The 18,923-nt window shown below is 31.3% G+C and overlaps 2 protein-coding genes across 2 annotated transcripts in view; both read right to left on the minus strand.

Annotated features, from left to right (window-relative positions):
- Nucleotides 1–564: 564 nt before the first annotated feature.
- Mgat1 (alpha-1,3-mannosyl-glycoprotein 2-beta-N-acetylglucosaminyltransferase) lies at nt 565–8,095 on the minus strand. The gene is made up of 6 exons (XM_065511590.1): nt 6,171–8,095; nt 5,961–6,110; nt 5,789–5,893; nt 1,099–1,189; nt 803–973; nt 565–738 (listed from the first exon to the last, which is right to left on the minus strand). The coding sequence occupies exons 1-6, from the start codon at nt 6,965–6,967 to the stop codon at nt 625–627; spliced, it is 1,428 nt and encodes a 475-aa protein (XP_065367662.1). The 5' UTR covers nt 6,968–8,095; the 3' UTR covers nt 565–624.
- Nucleotides 8,096–11,100: 3,005 nt separating this feature from the next.
- qsm (Zona pelucida superfamily protein qsm) overlaps nt 11,101–18,923 on the minus strand; it is a 90,782-nt gene continuing 82,959 nt past the window's right edge. Inside the window, exons 4-7 of the mRNA XM_065513500.1 lie at nt 18,701–18,918; nt 13,425–13,655; nt 13,055–13,353; nt 11,101–12,126 (exon numbers count right to left, since the gene is read on the minus strand). Coding sequence (XP_065369572.1) covers nt 11,879–12,126; nt 13,055–13,353; nt 13,425–13,655; nt 18,701–18,918 — 996 coding nt within the window. The 3' untranslated portion in view covers nt 11,101–11,878. The remainder of the gene's footprint in view (nt 12,127–13,054; nt 13,354–13,424; nt 13,656–18,700; nt 18,919–18,923) is intronic.

Raw genomic sequence — 18,923 nt, forward strand, 5'->3', positions numbered from 1 at the left:
AATGTTGCATTACTTAGATATCATTTTAATTAAATAAACATAAAACAGCATTGTGTTAAATTATCACTACATGAGACTCTAAAACAAAATCAAAAGGAATGATTTGTATGTTTATATTGTTTAACTAATTTAAGTCAGCATTAAACTAATAGTAGTTAGAATTAATTAAGACATTTACAAAAGCTAATATCAATATAATATAAGAAATAAACTATATAAGTAGTATATAAACTATTGCTTTGTATTACAAATTCTGGTTGGATTTGTTTTCTTAAAACTTTTGTTTTTTTTAAATACAACATACAATACACTCATAGTAATTATAGGTGGTCCATTTAATAATTCAGAAATAATAAAACTAAATGAAACAAATATACAAAAAAAAAAACAAAGTTGAGGAGAAGTAACTTTCTTAATTAGTTTAAAACTATTAAATTTGTAATAAATATTTGGTTGGTCATTTAATTTAAAATTAGAAAATAGAATAGAAAACTGAAAAACCTACTTAAATTACAGAAATAAATATTGAGAGAAAGGAAACAGTTTGTTGTGTTTTAGTTTTAATAATAAATACAATAGAAAACTAAACTAAAACTAAGATAAACTTAAAATGATAAAATTCTGTTAGCTCCACGATAAATCATAACCCTTCCAATTGACATTCGGTGCCAAATAGACACGTCGTTTATTAAAGAAAAACGAAACAATACCATGATAGGCAGTACGTGGTACACCACTCTATAATTAATGAAAAGAATACGTTATTAACTAAAAAGTAATTATTAAGAATCTTTGAACCCACCTTTAAGTCGTCCATTAGACCCAGCATTTTGGCTGTTCTTTTGTACTGATCTCTGGTATTGTATTGTATTCTAACGGGTCCATCACGTTTTATTAATTCACGTCGCAATTCATCATACGTTACTATGGGATACGTATAGATTTCTTTTACAAATGTTTTATCGTAGTTGTCCTGCAATGAAGAATATATTAGAGATATATATATTTTAGTCTTATTCATAAAATTGTGTTTTATAAATTTAAAATTTTTTTATAAATATAGGGATTTAGGATAGGATAGTTTGTAATTTTACTTACCTTTAATAAATAACTTAAGTTCATTTTTGTAAATGGTACAAATTCCTCACTCAATTTAATGTAACGTAGATATTTATCGAAAAACAGACCGCTGCAAAAGAAAATAGTAAAACTCATTAGATTTTTTAAGTAAAGTAATTTAAATAAGAACCTTAAACCCTGAATGAAAAAATATTAAACTTACATACTCCTAACCAAAGTATAACAAGTAGTCCAACTCTTTGACAGCAGTACCTAACTCTAAGCATGTGTTAGTGAAAAAGTACCTAAGTCTAAATATGTGTTAGTAACAAAAATGTACATTGTTGGTGCCAAAGTATACCAAGTAGTCCAACTCTCAATTTTTTAAAATTACTCTCCCACATATACGGGTACCGTGTGAATTCAACACCCTTGTGAGAGAATTAAACACATCAAAATACTTGAAATTTTAACTACTATTTTCCGACTAAATAAAGACCGAACCACGTTATTACACTTCTACACAATATTTTACGAATTTTTTGAACACTTTGCTGGACACTTTTATTCCCGAAACCAGTTAATTTTGCTCAAATGAAAAACTTATTTTTTTATTAATTTTTGACACATAATTTTATTTGTGGTGAATTTAATTTATAGAACAGAGTTTCAATTTTTGGTATTGGAAATAGAAGAAAATTTAAATAAATTAAAATTTAAACATTTTTATAGAACTCTGTTTGTCTGGTGAAAATTAAAAAGGCACCAACAATGTACATTTTTGTTACTAACACATATTTAGACTTAGGTACTTTTTCACTAACACATGCTTAGAGTTAGGTACTGCTGTCAAAGAGTTGGACTACTTGTTATACTTTAGTTGGTGCCTTTTTAATTTTCACCAGACAAACAGAGTTCTATAAAAATGTTTAAATTTTAATTTATTTAAATTTTCTTCTATTTCCAATACCAAAAATTGAAACTCTGTTCTATAAATTAAATTCACCACAAATAAAATTATGTGTCAAAAATTAATAAAAAAATAAGTTTTTCATTTGAGCAAAATTAACTGGTTTCGGGAATAAAAGTGTCCAGCAAAGTGTTCAAAAAATTCGTAAAATATTGTGTAGAAGTGTAATAACGTGGTTCGGTCTTTATTTAGTCGGAAAATAGTAGTTAAAATTTCAAGTATTTTGATGTGTTTAATTCTCTCACAAGGGTGTTGAATTCACACGGTACCCGTATATGTGGGAGAGTAATTTTAAAAAATTGAGAGTTGGACTACTTGGTATACTTTGCTCCTAACCAAATTATACTTTAAAACAAAAATTTTAAATATTTTTAGATAAAGCAAATTAAAAAATTTTCTTAATTTATTAGAGAAAATATTTCATTTCAAAAAATTTTTTGAAATTTTTTTTTTTATAATTTAAACATTTTTTTTAATTAATTAATTAATTTAATTAAAAAATCAGGTACAAAAAAATTCAGAATAAAAAATATTTTTCTCGATTTTGACGCATTGTAGGTCCGACCTACTTTGGGCTTATTTACACCATTGCAAAGGTCTTTGAAATATCTATTATTGGATATCCATATTGTCTATATTACTGGCTAGTAATACCGATATAGATAAAAAATCGAGGTGTCCTGATTTTTTCATTATATCTCAGCCATTTATCAGCCGATTTTCACAATTTTAAATATCAAGCGGGTCTATTATATTGATGTGTGAATCATGTTTAATCAATTCCAAAAATATTTATTAATTCTGTATTTCTGATTTTAAATCGACAGCGTTTTTTTTTTTAAATTGGTAAAGAAATCGTTTAAAAATTTTATTCGGTGTATGACTTAAAAAAGCTGGATTTACAATAGATGGCTTATCTTTTGAATGCCGTTTTTTATACCCTTCACCTTCGTGAGAAGGGTATTTATAAGTTTGTCATTCCGTTTGTAATTTCTACATTTTTCATTTCCGACCCTATAAAGCATATATATTCTGGATCCGTCTGTCTGTCTGTTGACATGCTTTCGAGAATTTTGCTATTTAAAATTAGCAAAATCGGTCCACAAATGGCTGAGATATGAGGAAAAACAACCTCGATTTTTTACCTATTTTTGACCTATATCTGGATAATAAGACATTAATATAGACAATATGGATATCTAATGATAGATATTTCAAAAAACATTTGCAACGACGTATATAAGACCATAGTAAGTTGGACCTACAATGGGTCAAAATCGGAAAAAAATTTTAACCCGAATTTTTTTTTTCACAAAAAAAAAATTGAAAAAACAAAAAAAAAAATTTAAATTTAAAAAGAAAAATTTAAAATAACAATCGAAAAATTTTTTTTTCCAAAAAATGAAAAAAAGAACTGGAAAAAAAATAAAATTTTGTTTACCTAAAAATATTTAAAATTTTGAAGTATAATTTGGTGAAGGGTATATAAGATTCGGCACAGCCGAATATAGCACTCTTACTTGTTTTTTATTAACTTGTGTCGAACTTGTCAAATAAACAACAAAGTTTATTTTTGCTTCGAAAATGTCGAATTTTGTGTCAACAAAGCGTCATAAGCGGGAAGTTTTGGTTTACTTCTTTAATTTTAAAAAAAAGTGCCGCTGAATCACACCGATTACTCACTGAAGCTTATGGTGAATGTGTTTCATCGGTTTCAATGTACGAGAGATAGTTTGAGCACTTTAGAAGTAATGATTTTATCAAGGAAGTCAAAGAATTGGATGCAATACTCCATGAAGACGGTAGCTACTCAAGCATTTATTTCAAAATGTTTGCAAGCAGCAGTATTCATTCAGAAGCAGCGAAATTGCGTACCATACGAATTGAAGCCTAAAGACGATTTTGTATGTCCGAAATGATGCTTCAACGCTATAAAAGAAAATCATTTTTACACCGAATCATTACTAGCCATGAAAAATGGATCCATTACTATAACCCGAAGCGTAAGAGATCGTACGTGAAGCCCGACCAACAAGCCGCTAAGGTAATGCTCTGTATTTGGTGGGAGCAAAACGCTGTTATCTATAATGAGCTGCTGAAATCTGACCAGACCATCACAGAGAACCTGTACCTAACGCAACTGATTCATTTGAAGCAAGCATTGGCCGAAAAACGAAAGAATATACGGCCAGACATGAAACCGTAATATTCCATCATGACAATGCTCGGCCGCATGTTGCAATATCTGTTAAAAAGTATTCAGAATGAAATGGTTGGGAAGTTTTGCCTCTGGGATACGCTTCACTTTGAAACAGAGTATCCGATATTGGCTTTATTCGTTCTTGGCCTCAAAAGATGAGCTGTTCTGAAAAAGCCGTAGCTGACAATAGCCAATACTTTCAATAAATTTATATTGTCCAAATGTCTCAAAATAAACGCTAACAATTTTAAAAAATCAGCTATTTTTAAGTCATACACCGAATAGAAAAACAAACCACCGATAGCAGACGCCGCGTGGAACAAGAATCGTTCTGGCACAACTTAGATCAGGATGGAGCAACAGATTTAATGCCTTTTGGTCCCGCATAGACCGGGCCGTCCTTAACTTATGCCCAGCATGTGGTCAGGGTCCTCATGACACCCTCCACATATTTAACTGTTCAGCCAATCCTACTTCACTAAGTCCTATGGATTTATGGACTCGTCCGGTTGAAGTAGCACAATTTCTTGGACTTGAACAACATGCAGAACCACCAGAACATCCAGATTGATTATTGTAAAATTTTTCATGCTGCTACAACAACAAATAAATACAAAGAAATATAATTCCATTTTGAAAATTAAAAGTGGTTTCATTCCGAAAGAAATTTTCATTTTACTTTGTCTGATGAAGCGAAATACGGAATTAATTCCACTATAGATTGGAATGGAGTTCTGTGATTACCTTTAGAGATAGCAAAATGAGAAACAAAAAGAAAAATCCAAATCTGCAAAAAGAGAAAAAACTGATTACGGATTTTAATTCACTGTATGATATCCTTTAAATAGCCGAGCTATTCCCCTGATAAAACCTAGAAATCTTTTACCTAGCCACTTAAATCTATCACTCTGTATTCTCGGGCAGTTGCACATAACTCCTGTCTCTACATCCCCACACAATCTACAAAAATCCTGTGTGCTATTATCCCATTTACTATGAAGGCCCCAATTGAGCGGTGACCGGTTATTACTCCTACTAGAATTCTGAGACTATACCTATCCCACCCAATTAGTGTTTTGTTTAATTTTGCATCCAGTTTTCGACATAAGTCTTTGGACACTACTATTCCTACTATTTCAGGATTGATTGGGGGAATCACGGTATACAAATGTTGACCAAAAAAGTTGTTGCGGTTGCCATCTTGCGAAAAGCTTTCTAATACCGAAGTGATTATTCAAAATTAAAACCACTGAGCCATGTGAGATGACGGCTTCGACATTCTCTCGTACTTTCAATCTTCGATCGGTCAACACGATATTATGATTTTTTTCAATTGTTACGGATGTAGAGATCATAACTGGTCGTCCAGAACGTTCGGCATTTTACGTATTTGTACGGCAGAGTTCCATTTGTATTTATCAAGCTGAGCTTTTATTTAAGTAATTTGTAATTTGAGGAAATTACAAACGGAATGACAATCTTATATATAACCCTGCCACTCAAGGTGAAGGATATAAAAATAACTTTATAAATATTAACACAATCAAATTAAAACTTACTTTGATACACCAACTTTGCCAAACGTACGAGTTCTTGATATTTCCGGACGTATGCAAACACGATTTTTTCTTTGTTCCGGATGACGAATCCAATCATCCCAAAATCTATAATACAAAAAAAAAAAGAAAATACAAATTAAAAAATAGCAAAAATTACTTATTCATAACATACGATTTTGGCCATTTAAGTGACAACTCATGCCACAGATCCCTGGTTAACATCCAACCCAAGCCGGGAAAGAAATCCGTACGATATAACAATTCCGCATGCGAGGCATCAATTAAATTAGCTTTGCCATTATCGTTCCAGGCAGAAACACACCTATTAAGTGTTAATAAAAATATTAATTGGAAATAATAATTAATTTGTATTCTAATTTACCACAAAGAAGGATCCTGTTTTAATAAATGATGAGTACCCGAGAAATACTCATAAAAGTCAGGAGCCACATTGAGATCATCCTCTACAATTATAACATAATCATAGCCCTTGCCAAAAGTATTATTCAAGGCCCAGCCATAGTGTCGGGCGATTTTATAATAACCCTTGAATTTCTTCTCTTTTGGCGGTACAAATATATCCGATTGATCGGGCTGTTGTATTAGTGACACCTGCTCTTTATAGGATAAGATAACATTTCTAGTGGCCTCATCGCCACAGTCTTGGGACACGATAATGGGAAATTGTTCCATGCTAGGACGATATTTAATGAGATTATCCAGACATTTGGAAATGGAAACACGATTGCAGGCAAATACCAAAACGGGTATAATGGGTTGGCCATTGCTGAGATGAGTTTTTGTGGGTGGCGTTACTGGCTGCTGGGTATTTAGGGCTAAATTCGTTTCGGTATCATTGGGTTGCTCCAATATGTTTTCCTGTTTTTCATTAGAGGCAGGAGGCTGCTGTATGGGTTGATTATTGGGTAAGGCTATAATGGCAATATCTTTTTCTGTAGCTGGTTCATTGTCATTGGGATATTTTGTTTTCAGTATGCCCAACAGATTGACCATTAATTTGTCACTTTTGCGATACTCTTGGCGGGCATCTTGTTCTAGTTTTTGCAATCTATTGGGTACTAGAGGAAATTTCGTATTTGTACGGGGCACAAAATAGAAAACTATAAATGTCCATGTTACTAGAAAACCGGCTATAATTAGGAATTTCTTTGAACGCATGTTTTTCTGTTTTGTTTGTTTGTTTGTTTGGCAATGTACAATGATTTCTCTTGGTTGTTGTTGATTTGTAAGGTGGGAGGGAGCGGGAGTTTTGTTTAGTTGAGATTTTCTTTTGTTAATGTTTGGTCATTTAAAGTGGCAACTTGATAATTCGAGACAATTCCAAATTTCTAACTATTCGATTTCAATTTATCACAGCATTGTGGAATTAAAGTCTTAATTTTACGGCAAGTTATAGTGTAACCCAGTTTTCAACATGTTGTGCTGGCGTTTCATTAGTTTTATGACATTTCCAATAATTTTTTTTAAACTTTTGCTTTTAAAAATTCTTCTTCAATAATACACGTCAATCAGCACGAATTCTAGCACTACTCCAGTGAATGAAGAACTGTTTGTGAGTTTTCCAACAAATGTTATGGTTGACGTAGATACTTAATTATAGTAATTCCCATAAGGTTTCATTCAGTCTCCCTATAAATATGAAACATTTAGAAAACGCTACATATAATTTGTTGCTCTTGCTGTTTCGTGCACCCCCTGTGCATGTGTGTGATCTATTTCTAATGATTCCAAAAAGCCACCTTCACCAGCACCGTCATCCGCACCAATAATAGCAATAATTACAATAATCAACAGAGAACTACACGTAAACACTTTAATTAATACACCGCCGTTAGTAGTTGTGTTGTTGTTTTTAGCTAGCGATGCTGTCGCTGCTAACTATTGAAGAAGAGTCAGTCAGCCCAAGCAGCCCTAAATAGTTTTTTGCCGTGTTGTTGGTTACAAAATGTTTCTTATCATTTTAATTGTATCAATATGCCCTTGCTCTTTAATTAGTTATTTTGTCTCTATTTTTTATTTATTATTGTAGTTGTTTCTATTGTTTTTTATAAATTTTTTCCCGTCACTTGCTAATTAATGGAAAAAAAAAATATTAAATTCCTCCCAGTATTTTTTTGCACTCCACTATTTATTTAATCTTTTCCTCTACTACTTTGTTTTCTCTGTTATAACAATTATTTGTTGTTTTTTATACGTGTTTTATTCAATAAATTGTTAAAAATCTTTGTTTTCTCTGGAGAAATGCAAAAAAAATATTTCTTGTGTGTTCGACAAAAAAAATACGCGAGTGAAAAATGTCAAATGTGTGTAAAAATATAGTTTTTTTATTTTGTATTTTTGTGTATGTGTTGATCAGCTGTTTTGTTATCGATAATTGTTTTGGTTTAATGTCAGTTGAGTAAATGTCACAATGGTAAGGCAGTGCATGATATAAAAACGAGTTGCCATATGATTGTTGCTCTCTAAATAACCGTTAAATTGAATAATGAATAAAAATAAATACAAAATCACTTTTAGATTAAAATTATCGTTAAATTAATAGATTATTGGGCTTAAATGAAGTACTCTAACGATGTATATAAGGCTTTCGTAAGTTGGACCTACAATGGGTCAAAATCGGGAAACATATTTTTTTTTAAAACCGAATTTTTTTCACTAATAAATTAAGAAAAAAAATTTGAAAAAATTTAAAAAACAATTTCGAAAAAACCAAAAATTTAATTTTGTTTACCTAAAAATATTTCAAAATTTTATTTTAAAGTATAATTTGGTGAAGGGTACATAAGATTCGGCACATCCGAATACAGCTCTCTTACTTGTTGAATCTAATTCAGATATTGACTTGACACTTTTTTTATCTAAACAAAAAAACAAAATTGTTCCTAATATTTGCAATCCTATTAAAATTTTGAAAAAAATTGTAGTTTTAGAAACTCAATAAATATGTAATAAAATCTTAATTGTCAACAAAACTCAATGAAATTTTCAAAGTTTTTTAAATTTTCCATGCTAAATAACAAAGTTTAAAAAAACTTGTCAAATAGTCAAAAGAAGTCCCGCAATTCCTAAAAATTGGAGCGAATATCCCAAAAATGGTAGTTTTTACAATTTTGCCCAAAGGGTCAAAATTTCCTTTGGGGCTGGGAAAATACTTTGGGGATAAATAGAGAACACATCAAAGTTTCTAAAGCTGCTTTCCGTTTTCTGATCCCAACTTTAGGATCTTAAAACATGTGGCCCAAATTTGAAATTTTGATAAAAAATGGGTCAAATTCCAAACATGTTTTTTATACAAAAATGCTCTCCGTAAACAAACCTTAAATTCATACATACTTTATGTTCATAAAGAAAGTTATTTTTTTTTAATAAAAAAAGCTAAAAATCTACAAAAGCACTCCCTATATTTTTTAAAAAAGGGGACCAAGGAAATTATAAGACATAAATAGCAAGACCTAGCCTAGAGCGGGGTCGGATGGGAAATAAAAAAAATTGCACGTGTTTAAAAATGTTACATGTCGAAGGTACTCTACTTTGAGCACCCATAGCGCCGCCCATGGAGCACTTGAATACTCCTTGGTTACGCCCACGTCAAATTTTAACCCGATCGGACAAGCCGTTTAGAAATACCAGATGTATTTCCAAAATCAAATTTTTTTGATTATGCCCTACACAACCAGGAATGTGTGTTTCCATAAGCAAAGAGAGTGTCTCCGAGCTGGATTCCTTCCATGAGCTGTTCTTTCATTGAATATATTATATTACTTCAGGGTATTTGGATAACATTTGCCGAAACCGTTAATACATTAATGAGTTAATGTATTAACGGATTCACAATAAGACCTCCATGAATTCCGTTTCGCCAAGGCTAAAAATGATAACACCTCTCATTTTATCCAAGACTTCCAGGGATTTCCTATCCACTGTGAACCACTGGTTTCTACCGGTCTTACGGGGGGAGGAATCCACACTATTACTATTGGACCTTAGTGCTAATTTCGAGGCGTGTATGATTTCCAGTTTTGAGGCTGGATTAAGATCACAGAGCTTCCCAACTGTGGTTTTAAAAAATGTTAAATAAGTTGTATTGCCACAGTTGACAATCTTGACTCCCTTAGCCCCTCCAGACAGCACCTTTGAAGGATACATCATCCGAATTACCACTATAGACGGTGATCTCATCCATGAGCCTGGTTTCAATCAGCTGTCATTGGTCGGTACATCCGGATCATTTCGATCGATGACATTTGCCTGAAGGTCATCTCCAGATCTAGCGCTCTTAATGTTCGCCTTCTGAGAAACGCTTTATTATGGCGAGGTTCCTTGTTGTAGAGGACTGGTAACCTCCATATCCGTTTCCTATAATGTTACCCATATGGCAACCCATAGGTTGGAAGGTTCTTTGCGCCCTTCACACCTGATATGCAATTTACTAGTACCACCCGCAGCTCTAACCGCTGTTCGGTGGTAGAGGAGTCACCCTCCTTGTTTTTCCGAACGACCTTATACCCCTACGAGTATTTGCGAGGTCGACCGCAACGACCCCTGCTGATCCCCAGAAGAAGACTCTCCCAAGATTACACTTACGGAGCCGTAGATTCTTTCGAATCTGGCTACATCTGGCCTTGTTTCTTGAGAAGGTCCTTCTCCTTTGCGGTAAATAAAACTCTCTCTTTCATCTTAGCCAGAAAGGTCAGAGATTTCTTGGTGCCATTTTTGGCCATATCCTCTTTTGTTCGTCCGGTGTTTACAGTAACTCGTGGAGGGGCACTAGGCGTTTCCTACACGGTGACCTTCCGAACAAGATTGGCGGCTTTAGCGCCATGTAGACAACCCTCTACCGATCGGCTCTCGGTTCCCCCTGTCAGTAGGAGGTGATGTCTCTGCCATCTGACCCTGAGCAGATATCACAGTGATATCGTGCTCATCGTCAGCATGCAGATCCATCTCGTCCAACTACTGAGTGACCCAAGTTTCAACAAAGGAGACTTTCAACAATCTCAGAACACCATCAACATCAAATTGTCTCCTGTCCTTCACGCTCCAAAATCCTGGCATGAACGTCAGTCAATGTAATGCTATTAGAAATACCGAAAACACCAAATTTATTAAAGAACCTGGCACACAATTCGAACTGATTTGACATCGATAACTGCAAAGTCAGTAGTAATGTTCTATAAGTCGAATTATTGACAGCTCCAACATTTTTAAAACAAAATCATTATTTTTGCAATATTTTTAAATTATTCAACCTTTTTTAAGTCCGTAAAACATATAAAATAAATAGATACACATTTAATTGTCGTTAGGCATTACTTTTTATTATTATTTATTTATCATATATTATATTTGTTTGTTATAATTAGTTAATATAATCAAGGGTTTATTTTAAAACTTACTTAACATTTAAACTTAGTAGACTAGTAATGCTTAATTAAGATTTTTATGTTCGTTTTCTTTTTTTTTTTTGTAAACAATATTAATTAAGAGACATTGTTTTTGTTTTCTATTATTTTTTCAATATTCAGCATTTTACAATATTATTAATAAAAACTATTTTGAAAATAATAAGGATTAATACATATATAAAATAATCTGCCACAACTTAATAATAATGAACTAATACACATACTAAATAAATGAATACAAATTAGTTTTTATTATAATTATTAAAGACAAGTTATTATTAAAATAAAAAAAGCAATTATTCGAAAAATGGCAGTTAAATGTTAAATTTTTTGTTACGTTTTCGTTTTTAAATGTAATAATATTCAAACTTAAGGTCTTTAAAAGATATTATAATATGTTTTAAAACTGATTAGATAATAAACTATATACTTTACAATATTTTATCGATTTCTTGTTTTTTTTTTTTGTTTAAATTTACTTTTGTGTGTCAATTTAACAAAAATATTTTAAAAATTTATTTTAATGTTTCGTTTTATAAAATATTTTCATTAAATTAAGACTTTATTTTTTTAAGGGGGAAATGTGTTACTTTACAAGTACAATATTATTTATGTTTGTCAGTTTTTTGTTCATTTTGTTTTTCTTGATTTTTTTTTTAAATATTTACAAAAATTTACATAAAACTGTTAAGATTACGGACAATATCACGGCTCCGGTTGAAGTATTTGCATTGACACCATTTCTGGCATCTTCCAATTCTCTTTCGTCGACCACAAAAGCTGGCACCGATAGGGGCAGTTGTTCAAAAGTTTTCACCAAGGGCTCTTCGAAATGGCCGCGACTATTGCGTGCCAAACGTTGGTTGGCCAATTTCAATTCACGTAGTTTTTCTTCAAGGCGTAAGACTTCGTCTGGAATAAATTAAAATATTGCAATATTATTAAACAAAGTTTACAGTTGATTCAAATTAAATAAATTTATTTCGTTACATTAAATTTTTTGTACGAAATTGCAAGATCAATTTGAGATTAACAGTCTGTAATAACTGCTTATATCAGTTAAAACTTCTACTTATCAACAATTTCAATAACACGCTGTTATTAACATTGTTTATAAGTATGACAACATTAACTGTTAACAAATTTTACATTAACATTATAGCTGCTAAAAGCTCTAGAAATAAATCATTCTGGTTTTGTCCGTTAGATAATTCGTGAAACTACTAGGCGATGGCACTATGTATATATGTAAATAGTTACAGTGAGTTGCTGAGCAGTCAGAATATCATGGACGTTGTTAGAGTTAACATGAACTGTATTACCAGTCTGTGTATTAAAAGAGTGAATATTTAAATTGTTAAATTAATAAAGATTTGTTACAATTTTTAAACTACTGATCGCTTTTATTTGCAATTAAAAGAATACGGTTTATTTAAAGTAAATAAACCACCATTTTTAAAAGGTAAAAATGTAGCAATATGAATGTACATGAATTTGTCTTGTTTGGACACCTTTTGTCAATGTTATGTTCCTCACCACACCAGACAAATTCATGTGTGGACTTTTATTTTCAATTAAAAGAATATGGTTTATTTAAAGTAAATAAACCACCATTTTTAAAAGGTAAAAACGTAACAATATGAATGTACATGAATTTGTCTTGTTCGGACACCTTTTGTCCTGTCCACACCAGACAAATTCATGTGTGGACAAGAAATTGTCAGCTAAGTAAACAAATTTATGGCTTGTCTAGTCTAATGAGTACATAATAATAGATATACCGAATTTTGATGCGTTTAACTTATTATAAGGACTAGATAAATTTAAATTTTCTACTCACTTCTATTAACACCCTCCAAATCATTAATCTTAATAAACATGGCCAACGAAATCTCATAGACTTTATTTGTATCCATCAGTGGCGTCATCATGGCATCGGAGGTATCACGTCTTCTGCGGCCATAACCAATTTGACCATTTGAACACTGAGTGCCCAGACATTTGTCCAAGCACACATTAACGGTGGCACGGAATTGAACATACGAAGAGTCGGGGAATTTGAAAGCCTTAAATTTAGCACTCAAAGTATCACCATCTATGGTATTGAAATTCTCAAAAAGATAAGGATCTACAGTGCAGCTGTAAAGAAAATCATAAAAAAGTGGATAAAAGATTTGTATTTTTACAGATATTTCTATTAATTTATTTACCCTTTGAAAATAATGGTTTCCGACAACAGTCTGGTATCGGTAACTTCCAGATAATTAACACCCAACCCATAAACGGGTGCGGACTCACCATCCAAAGTGATTTCCATGGTGAGAGGAGTGCCAGGTGTTACAGTCAGATCACCGGTAACACGTTTGCCATTTTGGCTAACACCAATGGCCAGGCGGGGCTCGGGAGCATTTTTGGTTAAATAGGTGGTGATTTCTATATCTCTGCAAAGTATAAACAAAGAAAATGGGAAATTAGAAATAATAAAGAGAGAATTTTTAGAAATTTAATATTCTGTAGTTTCTTGTGAACCCCCTAACTGCTGCATATTAATGACTTTAACCCTTTTTTTTTGTGTCTCTTTAAGCATGAGAAAACCAAATAGTCTTTCAAACCCATAATTATCATATCTACGTATGAGTTTTATAGCAATAATACACTAAATACTAGTACAAGTTTATTATGATTGTAGCACTAAAAGGAAATGATCTTATAAATGCATCCGAACGTTGTAATTTAATATTAAATTGTACACGTATTATGGTCATTTGCTGGCAATTATCGATCACTGTGGCATTCATGTAATTATTAAAGGTTTCAATTATGTGTGTTTAGGAAAAACACATGCAGATACATATTACACAATATGGCTGTTGGAACCGAAGCAGTTTCTAGTATATGACGTAATTTTGTAAACAAAAGATCATTATAACTGAGGTAAAGTAGATAAACATTTTGTATTTTCTCTTGTAACTTATACATAACTTTTGAATCTTTTGTGAATTTTGAAAAAAATATAGATTTGAATTTTTTCTCGTAGTTTAACTTGAACACGATAGTTGGCAAAGTTTGTACTCAAAAAATTTACTTTTCTCAGGACATGTGTAACAATATTTAATATTGAATATTACTAAAAAATATACGACTCTGAGAACTGTCAAATAGCGTCTAAATGTGTCAAATGACTAGCTTCAACGCACAGTGGAGCGACGTTGAACTGGGCGACCTAAAAGTGAAAATAAATCTATAACTTCTAAACTGATAGTCCGATTTTAATAAAATAAATATTAAAAATAATTTTTGGTGAAAAAAATCAAAAAAATAAATTTTGGTAACAAAAGTTATAAAAAATTGGTGAAAAACAAGCTTAACACAACATTCTTGTATGAGAGCTAGTGCGAGACCACAATGTATACAGAGGTTTCACAAGACAGAAGATAACCAAGCCTCATATTTTGATCTTTCTTTCAGAACTGACTTTCGTTTATATTTTTGCTGGATGTAACAAAAAGCGATTTACTTTTACATTTTTGTATCTTTCTTTTCCATGAGAGCACACCCTAGGAAACTGATTTTGGCTTTTAACTTTAACTAGCACAGACATAAACCACATTTTTTAGGATAGCCGATTTTGCAGTTAACATACCAATGTTAATCACTTAACAATCATCATAAACAAATTTAAATATACAATAACTGATATATAATTGTAAAAATATTGATTTCAAAATAACACAGGGATATTTGAACCGATTTTAATATCAGCGTTCCAATAAATTTGATATTTTTTAATAAAATAAATCTGGAGAGTATTTGTGACCATTATGGAAATTAGGAAAAGTGTTCGGATATGTATAATATAAATGTTTATTCAATATTGGACTACCACTTCTTTTCCTTATTTTCATAATGGTCAAAAATCTTCTCCAGATTTATTTTATTAAAAACTCAAATTTATTTTAATCCTGATATTAAGATCGGTTAAAATATCCCTCTTTTATTTTTATACCCTTCACCTTGAGTGGCAGTTGTATATACAAGTTTGTCATTTCGTTTGTAATTTCTACATTTTTTATTTGCGACCCCACGAAGTATATATCGAGCCCTTAGCGCCAAAATATCGTAAGCGACATTTTCCAAACTTTTTTTATTGCAAAAATTAAAATTTTATGGACCGACTGATGTTTTAGCGTTCTCAGAATTTCGATATTGTTAATAACTTAAAAATTATAGGGCGTAAGATTTTATCGTAAGTCAATGTTTATATTTTACAGAAAACGAATTTTATCGTAAGCGACACACAGTGGTATCGAAAAAAAGACGGAAATAAATCTGTAACTTCTAAATGGTTAGATTGGTTTGAATGAAATTTCATATGCGCAAAGAAAAAGTGTTGTCGAGTTTAAGTTTTGAACCTTGACTTCATGGGCCCACCAGGTGCGCGACCAAGGATCCTCAAAGTAGGACACCTCGGGCATATTATATTTTTAAAACGATCCAATTTCTTCGTTTGTGTTCCGATTTAAAAAAAAATTCTCATCTCAATCTTCTCATCGACTATAAAAAACCTTGTCCTATCTGTCAAATATCTCTTATAGCTTAGGAGATATTCGCATTTGAAACATAAATTTTAAAAATTACCCACCACACTCCAGTTTTTTTATAACAGCGTGCCCAAATAATTTCCGATTTTCTCCAATTTTCGTTTTTTGGTGTAACAATACATTTATGTGTCAAATATAAAAAGAATTGTTTAAAAATAACGACTAAGTCCAAAGTTATATGCATTCGAATTTAAAAAAATTTAAAAAGACGATTTTTCGCTAATTTTCTGGGAAAAAAAGTACTTTTTTTCTTTTTAAATTATCGCAAAAAATTTCTAAGAGGATGTATAAGGAATTTATACTTTCTGAAAGCTAAGTTTTCATAAAATATTTTAAATGAAAAAAAATTAAAAAAATTTTGTTATCGAGGGGACCAGGTCCATTCAAAAAACACCTATTTTTATGTAAAATTAAATTTTAGCAACTAGCTTGAACGAAATTATATTATATCGCATCATAACATTTTTAATTTTATGTATAAATTTTAAAATAATCAAAAAAAAACCTTCTCCTATAAAATTTGTGTTTTGTCGCTTACGATAATTTGGCGCTAAGGGCTCGATATATTCTGGATCGTTATAGATAGCGGAGTCGATTTCCGCAGCCCTCAAATAACTTACACATACATGATTCATTATACAGACTCGGTTGCTATTAAAAATCGAGACATTAATATAGACAATATAGACAAATATTCCAATAATAGATATTTTAAAGACATTTGCAAAGGCGTATATATGGCCAAAGTAAGTCGGACCTACAATTGTTCAAAATCGGGAAAAATATTTTTTACCTGAATTTTATTTTTAAAAAAAAGTAATTATGTAGTTATAAAATTTCAAAGAATTTTTATCTAAAAATATTTAAATTTTTTATTTTAAAGTATCAAAAACTGACTTTAATTAGTGAACATTTCTTGCATTGACAGGTGAAAAGGTTTTCTAAGGTATTTCGAAATATATGTATCTGCAGTAAAATAAATATGTACTAGGCGAAGCCGGTTTTTGATACACCCCAGAGAAGAAAAACTTTGCGCCCGGCTGACTGCCGGCAATGTAAGAAGTCTTTACTAAGCGAAGCCAGTTTTTATACTACAAACTATTTAAAAATTAAGGACTTCTCTAATTTTTAATTTGGGTGTTTAGTTCTCTTCGTTGGGGCCGGCTGACTGCCGGCAATGTAAGAAGTCTTTACTAAGCGAAGCCAGTTTTTATACTACAAACTATTTAAAAATTAAGGACTTCTCTAATTTTTAATTTGGGTGTTTAGTTCTCTTCGTTGGGGGCTTATTTCATTTAGAATATTTAGGGCTTTAATTCATAATGAATTAAGTCCCATATTTTATTCATTTTCGGTTTGATGACTTAGTTCGTAGCGCCAAATTGTAATTGAGAATAGCACCTTTATAATGAATAACAAATTTGGTGGGAGCAAAATGGTCCTATCTTTTATGAACAGCTGAAATCTGACCAGACCATCACAGGGAATCTGTACCGAATGCAACGCCCAGAATATGAGGCCAGATTTGAAACCGTAATATTCCATTACCCATATACTTGTCAAATATTTATCATAATAATAAATGACGTTTGTTGTCAAGACAAAGTTGTCTGATCAAAAGCACTTACAATTTTGTCATAACAAAGCAATAATATTAATAAATGGAGACTATACCTGATAATTTTTTATCTTAACTACCATTTTGACGTTTATCATGATAAAAATTGATCAAGTATAGACAGGGGGTTATGACAACGGTAAGACACATGATGCAATACCTTATAAAATCTATTTAGAATGAAATGCTTGGGAAGTTTTGCCTCACCCGCTTTATAGGCACGACCGTGCCCCGTACGACTACTATTTATTTGTTTCGATCAATGCAGAACTCTCGCTCTGGGATACGATTCACTTTAGAGCAAAGTACTGAATCCATACGTGGCCAATAGTTTGAATAAATTTATATTTTGCAAATGTTTCAAAATAATTGCTAAATATTTGAAAAAATCCAGCATTTTTAAGTCATTAATTTCGAATTCTCAATTTCAATACGAATTTTCTCAATATTTATTTGCTATTCTGAATTTGTATTTTTTTCAATATTAATTTTGATTTCTTGATTTGGAAATATTAATTTCGAATTCTCAATTTTAATTCTATTTTACTCAATATTAATTAGCTTTTCTGAATTTCAATTTCAATATTTTCTCAATATTAATTTGGATTTCTTGATTTTAGTTTGTATTTTCTCAATATCAATATGTTTGTCTCAATATCAGTTTGTATTTTCTCAATTGCAACTTGAAATGGTGTAGTTGGTAAAATGTTTATCAATTAGTGGTGATTGGGGATTGAGGGTTTAATTGTTAGCCATAGACTTTGGTTTGTTTTAGTTTAACGAGCATATAGTCTTGGTTACTCTGCTAATTTTATTGTTCTAGAAATCAAAATATATAAAATGTAAATGCAATTAAAAAGCATAATCTTCATGTAGTTTTCGTACTATCCAGTTTCAAATTACTATCAAGATAAATAAATCCATTTTGTTTATCTTTAGAAATCTGGCCAGCTGATGATTAATTAAAAATTACACCCAGCTGTCATTTGAATACACATATCTGCTAACGTTAGATTAACTAATAAGATAAAAATGTAGCGAAAAAATTTATTTAGACATTTTTCTCGCAAACATTCCTTTCTGGGAATGACATTTAAATGCTTTTAGCTGGGTTGCTCATCAAAACAAAAACTCATGATGTCATTTGCTGTTTATTTCTTAAGATTTGAAAATATTTTTGGTTAATAAAAAACGGCAACATAATAAAATCAAGTTTTTTTTATTAAACAAATTTGAGAAGAGGAAAACAACATAAAAAAAAACTTACTCTGGTTCTTGAAATCCAGCAGGCAAAACATCGCGTCTAACAATGACATGATGTTGCTGCTGCTGCTGCTGTTGTTGGTATACAAAACGTGGTTGCTCCTGGCTTGTTTCATTCATCATTAAATTAAAAACCGGACCACTGGTAATGCATTTAACACTAACAATCTCTTTGCCATTTGTGGACTCAATAATGATTTTGTGGTAATAAACTTTTTTACCCTAAA

Source organism: Calliphora vicina, chromosome 5 (genome assembly GCF_958450345.1).
Source record: "Calliphora vicina chromosome 5, idCalVici1.1, whole genome shotgun sequence".
Classification (NCBI taxonomy): domain Eukaryota; kingdom Metazoa; phylum Arthropoda; class Insecta; order Diptera; family Calliphoridae; genus Calliphora; species Calliphora vicina.